The 19,965-nt window shown below is 51.9% G+C and overlaps 1 protein-coding gene and 1 long non-coding RNA gene across 2 annotated transcripts; one reads left to right on the forward strand and one right to left on the reverse strand.

Moving 5' to 3' along the window:
• Positions 1-510: 510 nt before the first annotated feature.
• Positions 511-17,218, reverse strand: LOC133351325 (ras association domain-containing protein 8-like). The gene is made up of 4 exons (XM_061566427.1): positions 16,973-17,218; positions 15,519-16,471; positions 12,978-13,116; positions 511-12,136 (listed from the first exon to the last, which is right to left on the reverse strand). Exons 1-4 carry the CDS (start codon positions 17,073-17,075, stop codon positions 12,039-12,041), a joined length of 1,293 nt encoding a protein of 430 aa, XP_061422411.1. The 5' UTR covers positions 17,076-17,218; the 3' UTR covers positions 511-12,038.
• On the forward strand, positions 15,844-17,290 carry LOC133351326 (uncharacterized). The gene is made up of 3 exons (XR_009756171.1): positions 15,844-15,952; positions 16,805-16,924; positions 17,155-17,290. It is a non-coding gene; the product is annotated as an uncharacterized LOC133351326 (long non-coding RNA).
• The last annotated feature ends 2,675 nt before the right edge of the window (positions 17,291-19,965 follow it).

The following is a 19,965-nucleotide window of genomic DNA, read 5'->3' on the forward strand; positions in this document are numbered from 1 at the left end:
CATGCAGAAGGCTAACGGTCTCGGTGGTTTTTCGCCGAGTGATGGATAATGCTGCTTGCTGGCCCGCAAACTCCTCCCTCCCCTCTGTACAGCGGTAGCTGTTTCACAACAGTGCAGGGATTGACAAAGCGGCTTCTTCATGCTTAGCGATCGGCAACCTGCGACTCCAGAGCCGCATGCCGATTTTAAAGGACTGCAGTGCGGCTCTTGAAATTCGAAAAAAAAGTCTGCTTGTTATTTTGGTTGCCGATCCCTGACCATAGAAGACCAGCTCACCACGGGCAGGGGTTAGCAACCTGCGGATCTGGAGCTGCATGCGACTCATTAAGGACTGCTTCGATTTAAAGCTTTCGTGACTGCAGGGATTCATCTTCTTGTTTCTTTCGGTAAAGTCACGTAGAAGGGAAGTAATAAAATAATAGAAATAAAACATAATAAAACAATTCTCACAATTGTTTTGTGAGAATTGTTTTATTATGTTTTATTTCTATTATTTTATTACTTCCCTTCTACGTGACTTTACCGAAAGAAACAAGAAGAAGGACTGCTTCGTGATGTTAAGGCTCTTGAGACATTGGGGGGAGGGGGGGGGGGTTACCGAATAAAAAAATGGCTGTTGTTTTGTTTGCCAACCGCTGCTCATGCTGCACTGTCACACGCACAGGGCTCGACATCGGAACGTGGGAGCGCAGCGTCTCACCGTGCCCCGCCAGCGCCACGGGTAGGAGCTGGTGATGACCTCTTGAGGCGGCGAGAGGTCAGCTAGAGATCGAGGTCGCCCCCTCTAGGGTCCAAATGAATCGTGGTGATAGCCGTGGTTCACGCCTTGGAACGTGGAGTTGCCGCCACGGGCTCACGACTTTTGCCAGTAAGATATGTTGGGGGGGAGGGTCAACATTGAGATGTAACCAACACACATGAGCCAGGTCGGGCTCGGGTAGCTACACAGCCCGAGAGCACGTGTCCTCGATGTATCTCATCGTGTTTGAGGAACGTTCGTCTTTACTCGGAGCAGGGGGTGGGGGGTCTCTAACAACCTCGCCTCGCATCCCCTCCCCCCATCACGGACCCAGCGCCCGCCGCATGCTTCCCCGGCCATCAGCTGCACGAAAGCGACACTCCGCTCGCAGTTTAGTTGCTGTGTGCAGTCGACGATGGTGACACGCCACCAGAGGCGTAGCTAGGATATTTTGCGCCCGGGGACGAACTATAAAATTGGCGCCCCCCCCCCCCCGTTTAATCACATTTTCCTATGAGACGATCTTGTCCCATTGAAGCACGCAAATACGACAAAATAAGTTTCAATTTGCTGAATGACCGCTCACAGCTTGCAATTGAAACTGCTATTGTTAATACAATTTGCAGTGAAATTCGCAAATTCGGAAATATGTCGTCTCCATAAAACACAATAAAACAAAGAAGATCCAAAGGAGTTTCTGGTAGAACTTCATTCCGGTTACTGAGCAGAATTTTGCAATCTCCAATTTCTGTGAAAAGTTCGTGGCCATTGATGTCGGTGTCATAGAAATTTCCAAAATCTGTGCAATTTCGACGAATTGCATCGACATCCGTGTCGGATAGAAGAGTTTTGACGTCCAGCAGAAATCCAAATGTTGTGTTCAGGTCTTTTAGTCGTAAAAACCGTGTTGACATCTCCTGTTGAAGTCGATAAAATACGCTCTTCATAACGCGCACAATTTCTTCTTCTGCTGAAAGTCCTGCATCTCTTGCCAGTTCTCCTGGCATCTTCCGACGTCGCCTAATTCTTCTGTCCACATCGATCCCCCAGGCTGTGCATCTTGTTTTGGCGTTTTCTACAGCAACTTGGCTCAAATCATCACGAAGCTTGACAAATTCATGCTACAAATATTCAAGATCAGTTGCTGCTTCCTTGAAATTCATAGTAGGATCCTGTAAGCGCTTCTGAACACGATCAATTTTTCCAAGAATGACATTCCAGAAATGTAATAAAACTATGAAGTTATAGTTACGTTCTCCGATAATTTGTCTAGCAGCCCTACTAGTTCATCCAGTCCTTCATAGATAGCTTTAACAACTTCTGATCGTGCACTCCAGCGTGTTTCAGACTCCCGCTTTACTGTGATGGGCACAGCTTTTTTTAACTCTTCCCAACGAATTGTTGAACGAGAGAAAAACAAATATATACTTTCAACTGTTCCAAAAAATGTGAGAAGTGGATCCTGTTTAGCTGAGTGTACTCCTGCTAAGTTTAAGCTGTGGTTGTCACAGTTGACAAACAATGCTCTGTGATTTTTGTTGTTTGGGACGTTCTTCCATGTAAGTTCTTAATAGGCGCGAGTACCAAAATAAAATTACATGACATGTAGGCTGTGTGGCGGGATATATAAACTTTTAGGTTGAGGTGTAGATTTGTGCAGTAGTTTCAGGCTGCCGCGCCCGCCGCAATAAGTTATGTAACGCTGTAAGCCTCATTTTGGCGCCCCTTTACCTTGGCGCCCGGGGACATATGTACCCCCCTGCCCCCCCCCCTAGCTACGCCTCTGGACGCCACCTCTGGGGTTTCATTTGCCAGCCTCTGTTCCGGGGGTTCGTCTGTGCAGGGCGAGCGAGACACCACCGCGGCTCTCGCTACTTCGCAGCAGTAGCAGCAGCAGCAACATCAGAGAGGATCACGAGGTGCGGTTGAGGAGAGGAGCTCCCGAATGGAACATCAGGAAATGCAGCCAACGCTAATTTTCCAACATGCCTGGTGCCCGTGTGCACGGGGCGCAGCGAGAGACATGGACCATCACCGGACACTCTCACTTCACTCATAGCGCGCCACCTTACCGGCATGATCGACCACGTACCAGTTTGTTAACGTGTTAGTATTACAGCACTTTCATTCACATGGAAGTTGGAAAAGTATCCAAGAGTAAAATGATGAAATTAGGACATCGGGGGCGTGGGAGAATGCGAGAGCAGTGGAAGCAGCCAGTGCACAGTAGGGCCCTCCTCATACTGCAGGGCTCTCCTCATACTGCAGGGCCCTCCTCATACTGCAGGGCCCTCCTCATACTGCAGGGCCCTCCTCATACTGCAGGGCTTTCCTCATCACAGTTCCTATGATCACTGTTACATTGTTTTTATAGCCTTATTTTGAAAACGTTTTGATTTAGCCATGTTTGTTTGTTGTAGTGCAGAGTTAGCCTGATAACTTTAATCTACATTGTCTTATGGTTGTTATTGTTTGACTTGCATCCCACTGGGATTTTTGCACACAGCGTTGAAATACGGTGTTTTTTTCTGGAAGACTTTGCTGTTTTTTCCTGGATTTTTCTGTTGCGTGTAGTCACTTTAAGATGTTTATTGTTTATGTTTTTGTTTTGTTGCGGTTGCACCCGAGTCAAGAGCCACATGGCTCACAGTGTTTACCTAATAAATGAAACTGAAAAACAGCAGGCCCATACCTCATCCGGCAGGGCCCCTCCTCATCCGGCAGGGCCCTCCTCAGCATGCAGGGCCCTCCTCATTCTGCAGTGCTACCCCATCCTGCAGGGCTCCCATCATCCTGCAGGACTCTCATCATCCTGCAAGGCGTCTCTCATTCTGCAGGGGTGTCATCCTGCAGTGCTCCTCTCATCCTGCAGCTAAATCTAGGCGGTAGTGGCTATGTACATGGCCTGTAAACCAGCACTGCGATATTTCCTTCCCATGAGTCGACGTGCCAGAAGATGGTACAGCAAGTGACGAATCGTCATCCATTTCCATCTGTACGGGGATAGTGTTGCCCCCTTGCGCGAGTGGGTTTTCTCCGGGTGCTCCGGTTTCTTACCACTTGTGTAGTGACATATAATGGGTCACTACGGCGCCTAGCGCCATCTACCGACAAAGAGAGGAATGGCGTGTGAGGTAGCCCTCTCTGCCAGCAGAAGACACGATGTCATGGAAGAGGTCGCTAGGGGGCATGGTCCTGGTGGCTGGCAGAGAGGGGGCATCTGAGGATGTAGCAGCCCGGTTGGCTGGCAAGGGCACGTGATAGGACAGGGTAAGGATGTGAGACAAAGGTGACAGAAGGGACACGTGGTGTATGGCTCAGAATCTTCAGGGAAGTTCCAGAAGGAGCAGCGATACCGCTCATGAATGGCGACTCTGCCGGCTTGGCAGGGTGGTCCGAGAAGGAGGCGCTGCGGGCGCGACCTGCCGCCCTAGACGAAGGCACCCTTGCAGCGTTTCTCTCCATCCTGCCGCTGGAGAGATCCAGCCTTATGCAGGCCTTCGACCAGCTGGTGTCCATCTACGAGCCTCCGTCGGTCGCGCACCACAAAGTTGCCAAGTGCGTCCGAGCCCAGCAACTTTTGCATCGGGACAGGGCGCTGGTGACTTGGAGCCAGGGCCACCGCATAGAGCGGGGCCCCTTACGGAAGGCGCGTCGACTCGGAGTGGTGGCGACCGGGGTGGCGGTGGCATGTGGCGGACGGACAAGCGGGGGTGGTTGACATCATCTTCTCGTTCCAGAGGCGGCCGTGTTACCTGCTACCCATGCGGTCTATCGGGCCACGTGGCTTCGGGCTGCCGCGTCCGACGTCGGCGCCTTCTGGCATCACCGCCACCCTGCTCTTCTCTACGCCCTGAGGCAAGTCGCAACACACTCCAAACTCGACCCCTGGCCTCACTTCACCCATCTCAGCAATTTGGTTCACGGCCCAATCGCGCGTCGGTACGGGAAAGTCCTACGCGTAATCACGAGGTGCGTCAGTTCCGACCGGGGCAGTGGTCGGAGCTGGCCCATCGAGTAGTGGCTGCGACCGAGGGTTCGTCTACAGTGCTATCGAGGCTGTGGAATAAGGATGCTGATCGACACGGGCGCATCAGCAACTACCATTTCAGTCCTGATTTTTTACATTCTGCCCCCTAAGTGTCGGGTTCTCGACCTTGTCGATGCGCCATGTGTCGCTGCTGACAGCGTCTCATTGGGTATCATCGGTCGGATCACGTCCGAGGTACGCATCGCTGATGTTAGCTTTTCGGGACACAAATTTTTGTCTCTACATCCCTGACTGTTCCATGTTTACTTGGAACCGATTCCCTTGGTAGGATGCCAATGGAAATCTGTATTGACCGTGGCTGTTTGTAATTGCCATCCGGACGCCGTGTGGCATTTTTGCTTTCCCCTACCCGGTTGTGTACGGCTAATGCTACGGTGCAGGTGGTATCATGCGGCTTCGGCACGTCCAGTAGGAAGCGGTCGGGAATGCAGGTGCTGAACCTTGCACGCGATGATCCCGGGATGTGGATAATTGCTGTGCTGTCTGCCCCTCTTGCCTTGAACCGGTTATCGCGCCGTGCGAATTCATCTCATCTCCATATCGCTGGGGCCGAGTGTTGAGTGCGTCCGGCGACCTGGGGCGGGTGGCTGCTACGGTTGCTCCTGGGCGAGGCGATTCTGTTCCGCCCACGGCCGCTGTGCACCTGGCATCCCCTGACCAGCCGCGCATGCTGGTTTCGCGGGCTTCGAGAGCGGTGGATTGGTCGGCCCGGCCTGCTGCTCTTCATGAGGAGCCGGGTTCGGCAGGACATTAGCACATTCCCTACGGGTCCTCCAGAGTGAACGAGCCCACCTCCTCTGGGGTGGGCGGCATCACGGACTCGCTCTAAGACTCGTTTTCGTGATCCTCTTGCACACACGCTCCCACGCTGTCGCTTGCCTGTCGTGCTCGCTGAGTCGAGGTGGTCATTGGCTGAACCTGGCAGCCATTAATTCTCGCGAGTGTTGTTACACGGTGAAGGTGTGGGGTGCGATGGCATGGGGGATCCCATGGGTTACGCGTTTTTTTCTAATATTGTTGGAATGGTGTTGTTTTCGTGATTCCCTTGCACACACGCTCCCACGCTGTCTGTCGGTTGCTTGTCGCACTCGCCGAGTCGCGGCGGTTATTGGTTGATCCTTGTCGTCATTGAGCTCGCGTCCATTGTTATACGATGAAGGTGGGAGGTGTGATGTAATGGGGGATCCCGTGGGTTATGCGGTTATTTTATATTGTTGTTGAGATGGTGTGGTTATTATGGGTTTGTTGGTTGCCACACTTCTCCATGTTGGTTTGTACATTTGTATATAGTATTGGAGTATTTATTTCTGTTCTTGTTATTGTTGAGGCACACAGTGTTTTTTTTCCGCGTTGCATTTCACTTATTGTTCGTTTAAAGGGGGAGTTGACAGCCGGGACGGCTGGATGCTACGAAAGGGGGGGGACGGGGTGTGATGTAGTGACATCGGGAATGTCACTGTATGGTGCCGGCCCGGAAGAGCCATGCCGTTTGATGTTCCTACATCGTGGGCACCACCGTGTGGGTGGCTGTGTGTAATACCAGCCCTTGTGGGGCTTGAAGGGCACTGGGATAGTGCGGACACCATGCACAGCGTGTGGTGGAGGATCCCACGAGGGGGAGTAGGTGAGCATCAGCCCAGGAGCAGAGTTGCCCCGGGCCATGGCACTCGAGTTGACCCTGTAGACACGTGATCCGGAGAGTCCACACAAGGGCCCCAGGTGGGGGGGCAAGTGGGTGATCACGTGTCCGGGGAGAGCTCTCGAGAAGGATCAAGAGAGAACGAGAATGCTCGAGGTGGGCGGGGCCGAGGGTGGAGCGCCCGGGGTCGCTGCATGCTACAAGCTAGAAGCTCAACATCTGGAAGCGGGAAGCTCTACGTCTCAAGCTGAAGCTCTTCGTCCTACGACTCAGTTGGACTCACTCCACTTGTATAAACACTCATTCATTGCCTGCATACATTTAAAAATATAAAGCTAGTTCAGGACCCTCCTGAAGTATTATAATGTTGTAGCCCTCCTGGATAAATAAATACAAATTAAAGCAACCGGGTATATATTACTGAGGTCTTCATCCAGCAGTGGATAGAAAATGATGCGTTAAATCATACGTGTCCTCAAATCAAATTTAAATGCATTTAAATACGAAACGGCGAATGTTACTTCTAAAAATATCTCAATAGATCAAAACCAGCAATCGCTCATATAGCTCTCACCTGCTCCCCTCAGAGTTCTGGCTCTTACGCCCAAACGCACGCAACTTAATCGCCTGCAACTGCTTTGCCCACAAATAAGCAAGCGGTTGAGCAAAAAGGCCATGCTTGGGCGTGGCTAAAGCATCTAGCCTCGGCCCTCACAGCATATCCCTGCACTCTTCCCCGGTTAGCGCCTCCCCACGGCAGGGTGGTAGCGACCGTCATGTGCAACACGCAATGATGAACTCTGTTGCTCCCAACGGCCGAGCAGTCCGACGCCGACAAGCCGAGTCCATCTCCTGTGAAACTAACAGATCCCAACTGGGCACACGTGTCGATCAGTTGCACAACCAAGCAGTGCAACCGTCGATTGCTCGGGCATGGAGTATCACAGCTCTGCCACTATATTGCTTGAGCAGCAGTCACACTCGTCGAGACTGTCGAAAGCGCTCCTTTCAAGAGCATCGCCTCATTATAGGCTGCTGGCTCCAACTCGACAGAGTTACCACGGCATCTCAATGCCGGCTCGGACGCACGCTGGGCAAGGCGAGCGACGTGGAGAGGGGGAGGAGGAGCGGGCTCCTCCAGCGGAGTGCAACGCTTCTCTGGGGCTACGGGGCGTGACGAGAGGAGCTGGCTTACTTCGGTCCCAGCGATCGTCGGCCTCAAGGCCTTGGTGCCACACTCTGCCGGCACCGAGCACCATGTACAGGGACCACTGTGTCTGTCTGTTCACATCTGTATGGGCAGGGGCTGGCAATTAAAATAACAAGAGCCGTTTTTTTTCGAATTTGGTAAAAATATATATTTGAAGAGCCGCAATGCATGTGAATATGGTCACGAGACAGTCCTTAAAGAGCCGCATGCGGTTGCCGATCCCTAGTCATGGGAGTGCATGGCCAATGGGGTGAGGTACAGACTGAATGTGGAATGTGGTTTCACGACGGAAGATATAATTCTCCTGTGAAAAGCCAAGAGACTGGGCACCGCTTTAGTCAGGGCTCTTAGTGGGCGGAAGTGGTAAATGCCGATTACCTGAATAAAAAACCCAGTCATTAAAATTCTAATAAATTCTACAAAATAGGATAACTTATAGAGTAAAATGCATAAAAATAAGAATTTACTATGAAAAAGACCGCGATTGATAATTACAGACCGAGCCCGACTGTTGCGAGTTGCACCGTTGCCCTCGACACAAGGGAGCGATGGTGCCATCGTCCTGGCAGCACCGCGACGGGGCTGCAATGCCACTGTTATGTCACTGTTATGTCACGGTTATGCCACTGTGATGTCACTGTGATGCGACTGTTATGTCACCGTCACATCACAACACACTGCGTAGATTCTTCCCAGTGGCATTTCAAATTTGCTTCATATACTCGCCAGCAGCCAGTGGACAATGGTGACAGGTCGGGAAAACAAGAAACCTGCACGATAACAACGAACATCGTTTCTACTACACCACTTGAATAAACACATTAGTGGGTTAAATTATTTCCTGAAGGCTAGTCGACTAAAAACGTTGAGATAATCCGTTCCTCCCGGTGGCATAAAAAAAATCCTATTTAAATGTAACCTGAATAACGATCGCCACACTGCACATCGCTGCTGCTGCTGCTCCTGCTTGCGCCTTGCACACTGAGCGGCGCCCACACACAGCAGCACTCGGCTGCCCGCCGCACGAGAACCGCTCTCCTCCACATTACGACTCCCTGCATAACCAGTGTCACCCACCCCAGTTACCGTATTTTCCCGCATATAACCCGCGGGGTATACCATTTTTAAATCCTTTATATTAAGTTCACTTGCTTGCGCGCTTGCGACCATGCAAATCCTTCGGTCGTTTTTTAACCCACTTCCCATGATCAAATCGAGCTGACATTTTGCACACAGACTCGTTGTGCGTGACAATTTATTTTCGTGAAAATTTTTTTCCATAACTTTGCACTTTTTAGGAAAAAAAAAATTCTATTTAATTACCAGTTGCTTAATGGTGGCAGGCAATCCATCTGACCCATAGGTGGCAGCCATCTCAAGCCAGAGGACGAGAGGACTCTAGCCGCCACGCATATAAAGGATTTATAGTGAAAAACTTTGGTTTTACGGGTTAATTTTTTACAAACAAAACAAGACCCCCCTGGGTATATGTAGGTGCGGACTATCCCAAAAATATTTTACATGTGTGACATGTCATAACTCTCGATTTAAAGCTTTCGTGACTGCAGGGATTCATCTTCTTGGTTCTTTCGGTAAAGTCATGTAGAAGGGAAATAATAAAATAATAAAAATAAAACATAATAAAATACAATTCTCACGACGTTTCTGCCACAACGCAAGCAGGACGGCTGCTTGCGTTGTGGCCGTAACGTCCTGAGAATTGTATTTTATGATGTTTAATTTTTATTATTTTATTATTTCCCTTCTACGTGACTTTACCGAAAGAACCAAGATGTCATAACTCGTTTAATGTTTTCATGGTAGGACTATCCACTATGTAACACTTACCTTTGACTAAAGCACTGCTGAATAAACCATTCACACTAAAATTGCACATGTTATCACGTTTTCAATGATTCGAATTGTTTGTACAATGAAACGGCAATGTTTTAAGTGGGTGCACTTTGTTTACCATAATACTTTCAGTGGCTGTAGGGGGGTGCGAAAGTTTCAGCTGAGGCTATGGATTGCACAATGGGAAGGGCCCTAACAAGCGTCTACCAGATGCGGAATCATAATTGCCAAGTCCCTTAGGCCGCTGCTATTAGCTGAGCACTACACAGTCGCGACCATGAGCTTTGTTTCAAACTTCCAATGGCTTTGTTGCCAGGAGGTAATGGCGTTACCATAGTGCCGCTATTGTCTGCGAAGTGCGCAATCTACCAGTGCTAAAACTGTACAGGGGTAACTACTGGCCCAGTAGCTGTAATATGATGAGGTCGAATGCTGGTAAGCCTAACAGTACGCTTACTTACTTATCTATCAGTAATGTGTTACTTATTTATTGGATATTTACTTTACTTATTTACTGTTTTAAGTTCACTCGTTTCTGGTTAGTTTCTTTTCTTTGTGCACGGTATGATTTTAATGTTAACAATTGATAGTGGAATGTATTACAAATATAAACTTTGTATTAATATTATGGAATTAAGCTGCGGTAACGACGTTAAAGATATGAATGCATGCGGGGTATATGGAGGTGCGGGCTATCTGAAATTTGTTTTACACAAAACGCTATTTTTGCGGGGTATATGTGTCTGTGAGTTATATGCGTATGCGGGCTATATGCGGGAAAATACGGTACAAGCTCCCTTCATAGCCAGTGTTACCTACCCCAGACACAAGCTTCCTGCACATCAAATCAGTGTTACCTACACCCAGTCATGAAATAGTTTTAAATCCAGTGTAGTGAATGGCCAGTAGCACATTACCTACTTTCCAATACATTGAGCAATCATAAACAGATGAGCCACAGCCGGATGTGTAATGAGTTGCTTATTATCCTGAAGGAGTCATATAATCTATTGTCAGTGGAATGTAAATGTTTTTCATTCATAAACTCTCCCCGATTCACATCCTAACGTTTCATTAAAAACCCACAAACACTGAACACATTGTTAAGGCCCCAAAGAAGCAACAGGAGGAGACTCCCACCACCGCTTCCAGAGCCTCTGTATGTTCGCCTGTGCGGAGCGGATTCTTAACAGGAAGCCTGGGAAAGTTGGTATACAGGAGGTTGTGGGTTCGATCCAAACCCAGGCGCCTGTATATTTGGAGTTTTTATGCCTCTCTCTGCCCGTGGTTGCATGGATTTTTCTCCAAGTCCTCCGTATTTTCCCTCCATATTTATAAACATGCGTTTAGAGTATTTAGTTGCTATAATTTAAGCCACTTCGTTGATGATAAGACACTTCGTCGAGCAATCATTTATGGGCAGGTCGCTTCTCAAAAAGAGCTGTAAAGCTCAGTGGGCCTTACCTGGCAAAAAAAAAATACGGTAAGTTTTATTTATTTAATGTGTGGCTTTTAAAATAACATTTGATGGCAGGAATGCAGCCATGTGGCAACTGTAAACAGATGAAGACAGTGGCGCTGAGCGGATGGGTGGCCCAGTCTTCCGAGCCCTTCACACACCGATCCCACACATTCCCAGCGCCATCTTGGGGCGCTACCAAGGTACAAAATGACTCGACATAATAACACGCTGCAGGTGAAACGGCCACTGCAAGTCCTTTACAAACAGGAATAAAAATAACAAAAACGACGTCCTCAGGTGGTCGCCGTGCATCCTGCCAACTCGGCGACGCGGCGCACGAACTTCACTGAGGGGGGCGACGGTCAGGCCCGGCAGCGACAGTGCTTCCACACCACGGCATCGTCGCAGTAGTGGCGGCGTCGCAGCAGCATTGTCATCGCAGCAGTGGCGGCGCAGCAGTGGCATCATCGTCACAGCAGCAGCAGCGACATCATTGTCGCGGCAGCAGCTGCGTCGTAGTAGCAACGGCAGCGCAGCAGCAGTGTCGTCGCAGCAGAAGCGGCAGCATCGCAGCAGCAGCAGCGACGTCGCAGCAGCAGCAGCGACATCACAGCAGCGGCGGCTCCACCTACGGCAACGTTCACGTCTTCCTGTCTTCTGCGCCGAGGTTCCGGCTCTGTAACAACACTGCATGGCCCTACAGGCAGCAACAACACAGCTTGCCTGCAGCTCGCGTCAAATTAAGTCATAATTACAAATGACTGCAGGGCCAAGTGGTCAGCTAGCTTGTCTCCGAGTTCAGAGTTCACTGGTCTTCCCTCGTCTGCACATTCATGCGGATGCCAACGATCCGGCGCCGTTCTCCATAGCAGTAGACCCTCGTGTACCAGCACCGGGGATAGATTTCACAAAATGTAAGCAGACGCTAAGTTGCTGGGACCATTCTCTAAGCAGTATCTCGGAAGGTGCTCGGCCGGCCTGATCAGCATGAACGCGGTCACGGTGAAGCGACGATGCCGCGCCACCTCAGCAGTGGTGGGGGACGAGACCGTGCCGCACGCAGACGCCGAAGCTCAGCAGGGTTCACACGTAGATGCTCTCGGGGTTGAAGCTGGAGAGCAGTGAAGTGTGGAGCACGTGGGGGGCGGTCGGGACGAGCCGGGGCTCGCGGGACACCGAGCCTGCAGAAAGGAAATGGCACGATCGCATGGAATGTTGAAAATCGCGCGGCACGGAAGGTCACAAAACGTGCAACGGAGCGAGGCACGTGGGGGCACGAGGACACGAGGACGTGGGACGAGGCCACGAGGCCACGAGGCCACGAGGTCACGAGGTCATGAGGTCACGAGGATACCTGCATGAGGATATACGACATGAGGACAGACCACTCGGATGAAAGATTATCACGGTTGGCTATGTATGGTGCGAAAGAAGTTCAACATACATACACCAATGTGGATCACACAAGGGCAGCACGTGGGGATGGAGACTCGTGGCACACATGGACCCGTTGGCCACCCAGTGGACTTGTGCACCACCTCACTTCGCTTGGATGTGGAGATCAGCCACGAGTGGCTCAAACCTGACGTTGAATGCAGAATCTCACAGTGTCAGCTCAGTGCTCTGATGGACACATTACGAGCCCCTTGAGAGGCACCTGTCCCTCTCCACTCAGTGCCCTGAACAACATTTGGCATTTGACGGTAATACTGCACCTATCACGCCACGAGCCTGTAACGCCGAGTGCTTGTTACACAGTGTACCTCTAATTCTGCACACCTGTGATCACCCGGGGGTGGGGGTTGATGAAACTCACAAAAATGGGATTCATACGTGGAACAGCAACCTGCAGGTGAGATGCCCGTGGAAGGCAGTACAGGAAGTAGGTTTACATCTATGCAGTGTTTTGAATTCCCCTCCTATATGCTCATCTTTTCTCTAGGAACCCCCCGTTCCCTCCGGCACACGGGAACTTTAACCCAAACATCCTAGGACCCGAGCCCCCACCCTCCCGCTACTCACCGGCATCGACCGCCACCGCCGTCGCGTCATCAGGTGGCTCGGAGAGCACGGTGACACGGCTGCCCGTCTGCGCAATGAACTGCTGTAAGTGCAGCTGGCGCAGCTCGCGGCCCAGGCGCTCCGCCTCGCCCTCCTTATCCTGGCAACGAGAGCAGCAGCGGCACAAACACAGCGCTCTCAACACCAACAACGCCACTGCCACCACCGCCACCACCGCCTCACAGGGGAGGTGGCCGGTCACCTTGCAACATCACAGGGCCAGCTGATGCCACCGGGGGTCCTCTCTCACATGCGCCGAGATGAGACGCGACGCAAAGCGCCACGGCATGTGCAAAAGGGCGGCTGTATCAAACTCATACTCGTCATCACGGAGACGGGGGCAGCGTCCCAGGTGGCGACTCCTACCCTGGCAAGGAGCAGAGAGGCCACCTCCCTCTATCCATCATAGAGCCCGCAGTGGGATGCTCTGCTATACGTGCTGCTGTACATGTTTGTATAGCAGCAGTGAAATGCTTAAACGTTGGCCAATGTTCTTTGGGTCTTTCGGTTAAGTCACGTAGATAGGTTCAAAATCTATATAAAAAAAAGTCTAAAATTGTATGTGGGTTTGTGTGTGGTCGTGCGCTTGGCTCTCCAACGGTGGGGTTTATGTAAAAAAAAAAATTAACAAGGTACCACGCCGTAAGCCCCGCGGTGAGCAAGCGCTATTCCTTTTTCACATCCGTCAACTTTAAATGAGTTTAATTAGCGATTTAGTGCGATTTTTGTGCACTTCCATTTTATTTATTTATTATGCGTGCACGACCATACCAACTCATGTGCCTTTGGTGGGGGGGGAACGGCACATGCGAAGTCGGACTCCTTCGGTGGGAGTGAGGGGGACGTTTTATTTCGTGTTAAAAATGCTATAAAAAAACACCAAACGCTGACGTAAATTCTTCACTGTGTGATGTCCCCCCCACCCCGATGCGTGCAGTTACTAATATATACAGTCGCTAGATGCTAGCACTATAGGCAGTAAACTTGTTATTTATTTATTTATGATGCGTTTACGACCATACCAACTCGCACGCCTTCGGTGGAAGTGAGGGGGATATTTTCTTTCGCGTAAAAAATGCTCTAAAAATACACTAAACTCTCAGGTAACTTCTTCCCTGTGTGATGTCCCCCCCATCCCGATGCGTGCAGTTATTACTACTATACATTCGCTAGATGCTACCACTATAGGCCGTATATATTACTGGAGAGCGGACGGGGAGATCGTGGCTGGGGGGGGGGGGGTCAGGGGTAGCAGCCCAGCTCCAGCCTGCCAAGGTGCCACCTCGGCCGGCTGGATAATCTAGGTGAGGCCGGAGGCTCTGCACGGGACCACGCCTCACCACGCCACTCTGGTGAGTACTTTGTGCTATAGAGTCGATATATACTGATATAGTCAGCATCTACTACTGTAGTGATAGCAGGTACCACCACAGTCAGTATGCACTGCTGTAATCATAGCAGGTACCACCACAGTCGGTATGCACTGCTGTAATCATAGCAGGTACCACCACAGTATCCATTGCTGCAGTGAAACCAGGTACCAACACAGTATGCATTGCTGTAATCATAGCAGGTACCACCACAGTATGCAATGCTGTAATCATAGCAGATACCACCACAGTCAGCACGCACTGCTGTTAGATTTTTAAGAGTAGTTTTTAAATATGTTTAAGACCCGGGCAACGCCGGGTACTTCCCGCTAGTAATAAAATAAAATAAAACTTCGACGTTTCGATCACAACACAAGCGATCGTCATCCCTTTGGGTAAAATTGGCCAATGGTACCCAAAGGGAATTCTGTAGGTGGGCCGTGAACACGCTAAAACAATTTATACCAAGCACAGGGCACAGGACCAACCAGGGACCGCGGGATTCCCACACGGATCCTGCAAGGAAATTGCAGGATCCGCGTGGTGAACTTTTAACAGACGGCGATGGCGACCGAAGCGCCCGTCCCCTGCAAGAGTCCGAGGGCCAGCAGGGGGCGCCCTGACAGCGAGGAGGTGCCTCTCTCCATTGCCACGCTCCTCAGGATGGCTGCGAGCGACCCATGCCCCTCCCTGCTGCCGGCACGGCGCCCAAACCAACTCGGCTATGGCCCAGCTCCTTGGGGGCACGAATGCAGGTCAATTCTTGGAGCAATCGCATTGTTCTTAAAGCGTTGTAACCCAGTACTCATGTTTACAGATGTGTACCACGCTGTGCAATAAAGAAAGAGCAGGTGAAATCATCAGCCCTGGCAGCCTGATGATGCCAGGGAACCACTGACATCATCGCTCTTGCCAGCAGCAGGCAGCTGTGCGTGTTCTCGACAGAGAGGCTCTCAGCGTGCCAGACAGTTACATGTGGATAACCTCGCAGTCGGTCCTGCATCAAATACGTGAACGGTGTTGTTAGTTATGGGCTACGACCACAGTGAAATTTAAAAAGTACGGCACTGGCCGAGAGGCAGATGAGATCCCAGACATCAGTGCTGGTAGTGCACGGGAACATCGTACTCACACGCAAGCTTCGTGCAGCCTCCTCAAGCGAGCAGTGCACCACCACGAGGCTTCCCTCGAGTGAGCGGGCCTCGCGCTCCACCTCCGCCAGGCGCGCCCTCAGGTCCGCGGCTCCGCGCTCGGCCCCGCGCTGCTGCACGGCCGCCACCTCGGCTTCGAGGCGGCGTGCCTCCTCGGTGCGTCGCCGTGCGGCCTCGCCGGCGGTCCGCGCGCGCTCCCTCGCATCGCTCAGTCGCTGGGCCAGCTCCGCCTCGCGCTCCGCCTCCCGCCGCCACTCTGCCTCCAGCGCCGCCTCCTCCCGCTCGTTACGAGCAATCTCCGCCTCCAACTGCGCCGCCTCCTTGGCTATCGCCGCCACGGCGCCGCCGTCCTCTCCCCCATCATCGTCATCGTCGTCGTCTTCGTCGTCGTCTTCATCGTCGGCGCCGCCGCTCCGTGAGTCACACTCCTCCCAGCGCCGCAGCTCCGCGTCCGACGCGTCGACGCGTATCTCGACATCACGCAGGCGCTCGTTCTGCAGCCGCACGAGCCGCTTCAGCTCGTCAGGCCGCGCCGGCGGCACGGGTGCCCCGGGGCCGCCCGCCGGCTCCCCATGGCCTCGCCCACCGCTCGCCTTCTCCAGCAGCTTGCGGATGCCTGGCGTGAATGTGAGCGACTTGCGCATCACCTCCCGACGCCGAAGCGAATCCGAGTCAGGCTCCGGTGCGACCACGGTGGCCCTGGCACCAGCTTCGGCGGGACGCTGCCTTCCCTGATGGGGCAGGCTTTGGTGCGGGAAGGCGCGGCCAGGCCCCGGGTCCTGCTCACGGCCGGGCCCCGTGCGGCGCAGTAGCAGCTGCACGTCGGCCGAGTGTTGCCCCCACGCGGCCAGCGCCGCTGCCAGGCTCTCGCCCGGGCACAGGTGGCGTTCCGTGTCGCGCCATCGCTCGATGAGCGTGTAACGCCCCGTGCGTCCTGCGACAGCCAGGGGCACAAGCTACGGGTTACAGCTGCGGCTAGAGATGATGACGTCACTCACGATGTTATTAGGTGAAAGAACAATGATGGAGTGGAGGTGCAGTGGTTAGCATGCTGCGCTAGGACCCTGGCAAATTCTGGAACACACTTGAATTAGTAGCGAGTAATATCTGAACCAGACCTGCCCTCTCACTCCTTCGCTAGCCCGCACTGACCAACATGGATATTGTCTTGTCAAAAAGAACACCACGGTCTTGGAAGGCCTTTATTGGTGATTTGAGAATGGATGGAACTTATTTTTCTATTTTATAACGCCACTGTACTTTTTAGGTGCGTGAGCCAACACTGGGCGGTGCTAAGTCACGAGGCCAGGGGGCCGCTCACACCGAGTTCCAACTGTACACAATGGTTGGACTCGTCCCCCCCTCATCACTCGGACCGAATCCACAGGTACTACACGCACTCGAGATCTCAATGCACACACTCGCGTTGTCTTACCGAGCGCTTGAGCGAGGGCAATGACGACATCGTGGCAGGTGGTCGCGTCTGTGACACCGCACACCACCCGCGGTACCCCCTCCACCCACACCTTCAGCTCCATCGGGCGGCCTTGCCTCGCTCACGCGTGACTCGCTCTCTCGCTCTCTCGCTCTCTCTCCCTGCACTCACGGGGCCCTCAGTCCGAATGGTCCCCAGCGACCCGTGCTGGCTACGAGAACTTTGCAGAAAGCCACCCCCTCGCTCGTCTGGTTGTCGATGGCCCAAGGGTGGCAGAAGAGCAGCGGGACACAGAGAAAGCTTGTGGGACAAGGGGCCGGGTAGCGGCACGGCGATCGCTGGTAAGCCCAAGAGTCACCGTCACCGCTCTCCTGGGTCTCGTCTGGAAAGACGTGAGGTGGAGCGACACACACACACGTGCACACACACGCACACACAACGTACGCACGCAATGCACAGATCCCGCATTAGAGGCTTCATTCACAAAATTCCATTCCACGCAACGGGGCTCAGGAACAAAGCGGTAGCGAGCAGTGGGGAGCACACACATGGACAGAGATGCAGACAAGTGCTGCCTCTCGGCATTAACGTTAATGGTTAAATTATTTTTAGGTCCATCAGCCTGTGGGCCTTGGGGACCCAAGCCTGTAGACAGCTGCGCACCACCAACACCGTTGGGCCTGTTCAGCACCAACAAGCAACGCTGCTGTGCAAAAGTATGGGTAATCTAGGAGACGAGTTTGTGTTTATCACACAGCTAGGGTGTGGTGACTGCAGGCATCTGTCAGTCATATCCTCTATGTCCACCAGATGAGACCCAGAGACTGCAAGTCCCTATTTCGAAGCAGTCAGTGGCTCTGGATGAAGAGGAAAGACCCCAGCTGGGACTCAAAATGAGAGGGCCAGGAGGTATGCAGTCAACAATGCTTGACTCAGGGAGGAGGACGCCCCTACCATGCATAGTCCCATGGAATGTTGGCTATCAACAACAAGGCAACTCCTATGACTAATTGGGAATGGGACGCAAGCGTAGGATTGATCACCCTGTCACTGGCCGCCTTTGGGGAGGGTGTATAGTATGAAAGGCCGAAACACCCTAGGAACCAAAGGTTCACTACTGACGATGCGCTCCCCAAATTTCACCAGGGTCACTGTTCATGAACTCTTGGAAGTGCTTGCACAAAGGATAGTAACATCTCATCCTGTGTTCTTGGAATCTGGTTTACAGGTCAATACAAGACAAATACATTTGCAAAAAAAGAATTGAAATATTGGAAATCTTTAAACGCAAACCAAACGAATGAACAGATAATAAAAAGGATACGAACTGGATGAGGTACAAAAATTATCAAGGGCATTGGCACTCAACATTTGCAAGAAATTAATTAAATTATTGAGAGGTAATGGAGGTTAACTCTAAAAGAAATCTCAAAGTGTGTTCCATTTCAGGTCAAGGAACAGTCTCCAAATCTATTGTTGACTCCCGAGTGCAACAATGCAAATGCTGTGGTGTTGTAAGCTGTGAGGGTTTAAATACAGTGCGAGCAAAGTGGATAAAATGAACGCCAGAACAAGTAAGCACTTTGCAGTCAAACTCTGACCACTGCGTGTCCCTCTGTATTGATGGTGGAAGGCAGACATTGTTGGAATAGTTGTGCTGATGATGAACAGAGACTCATTCCTAACAACACTAAGCCAAGAGAAGATTGGGTCGAGACTATTTACCACTGTGCCTGTGGATTTACAAATCACCTCTCCATAACCAATCATAGGCAAGTCGGTTTATGCGATGCGCTGTAGAGAAAGAGATACGATTAATTTCTCAAAATGATTGCGAACTTGACCACAAACTCCAAACTGGAGACCAAGCCACGAGCGCACTGTGCGCCGGTGGAGACAGATGCTCGCTGGGGACTTGTTTAAACCAGGAATCAGTTTCCTTCAGTGCAGAGTGAGGCTGGCCCTGGCCGGGGCGCGCACAGCCACACATCTGGTTCCATCCGACCTCCGTTCGCCAACTCCTGTAACCGAGTGCCTTCATTTAAACTGGAACATTGCACGCTGCTGCAAACTGCGTGCAATCCGAATATTGCTCACGTGGCCGTTGAAAAGTTATCTCTCTCTCCCTGTTCAGGCTCCCCCTGGAAGATTTTTGCTGATCTCTACTACACAAGCCATAAACACCCCTCTCCTGCCCCCCTGGATACCACACTGGGTGGTAGTGTCCTCTTCTTGCTCTAAGTTGCTCCTGCCGATCACCATCAGGGTTCCTTCACTTTTAAAGTTAATTAGTAACGAGGAGTCTGGCGGCTGGGGAGTCGTTCAATTCAAGGCATTTACTCGCTCCGTCTCCATCGTCTACGTGCGGTGCCTCTTTGATCTACGGTAGCACACAGACACTCGCAGATCACAGCTCCTGTATCATTCAGTCAACCGCACGGCACGACCTGGGTGTTATAATCCACCAAATGTCGGCTGCTTTTTCATGTTTTAAATAATGTCAAAAGTAAACATGTGATTGAGATTATGCGAGAAATCCCACGTTATTAGGTTTTATTTTGCGACAGCCTGTGCCAACTTTGCGCGAAGCAGAGTGGCCCCACTGGGCGGTGTTCCATTTTTCCCCCAGTTGGGGACTCCAACTCATGATCCAGGTTCACAGCTGAAAGCTTAGCTGACAGTCTGCTGCTGCCGCTGCCACCAAGCCACTGAGCTCCGGTGACCTCTGCAGACCTCGTGGATGTTGCCAGCAGTGGCGAGGACCGGACCTCTCCCGGTGCCCTGGGGCTCAGAGACGAGTGGCGACCGTGGGCGACTGCGCTTGCCACCATAGCAACAGCACAGATGTCCCCGTACGGCGCCTGGCGACCTCTTGGCAGCAAACAAAGCCCAAGCGTGGCAAGGGGGTCCCCCATTGGTCGAGGGAAAGCCACCGGGTAATTAAAGTCCCGGTGGTAAATGCTCAGTATTACAGAAGAACGTTAGACGTTAAC

The sequence above is a fragment of the Lethenteron reissneri genome, chromosome 37 (genome assembly GCF_015708825.2).
Source record: "Lethenteron reissneri isolate LAM-NWPU_2019-01 chromosome 37, ASM1570882v1, whole genome shotgun sequence".
Taxonomy (NCBI): Eukaryota; Metazoa; Chordata; class Hyperoartia; order Petromyzontiformes; family Petromyzontidae; genus Lethenteron; species Lethenteron reissneri.

What these genes read in the sequence shown, in the direction of transcription:
- LOC133351325 (XM_061566427.1), bottom strand. Translation starts at nt 17,075, where the DNA reads ATGGAGCTGAAGGTGTGGGTGGAGGGGGTACCGCGGGTGGTGTGCGGT. An exon ending in TGCCCTCGCTCAAGCGCTCG is followed by an intron (nt 16,472 to 16,972) that starts GTAAGACAACGC and finishes TGGCTGTCGCAG; the next exon opens with GACGCACGGGGCGTTACACG. An exon ending in AGGCTGCACGAAGCTTGCGT is followed by an intron (nt 13,117 to 15,518) that starts GTGAGTACGATG and finishes TCTCGTTGCCAG; the next exon opens with GATAAGGAGGGCGAGGCGGA.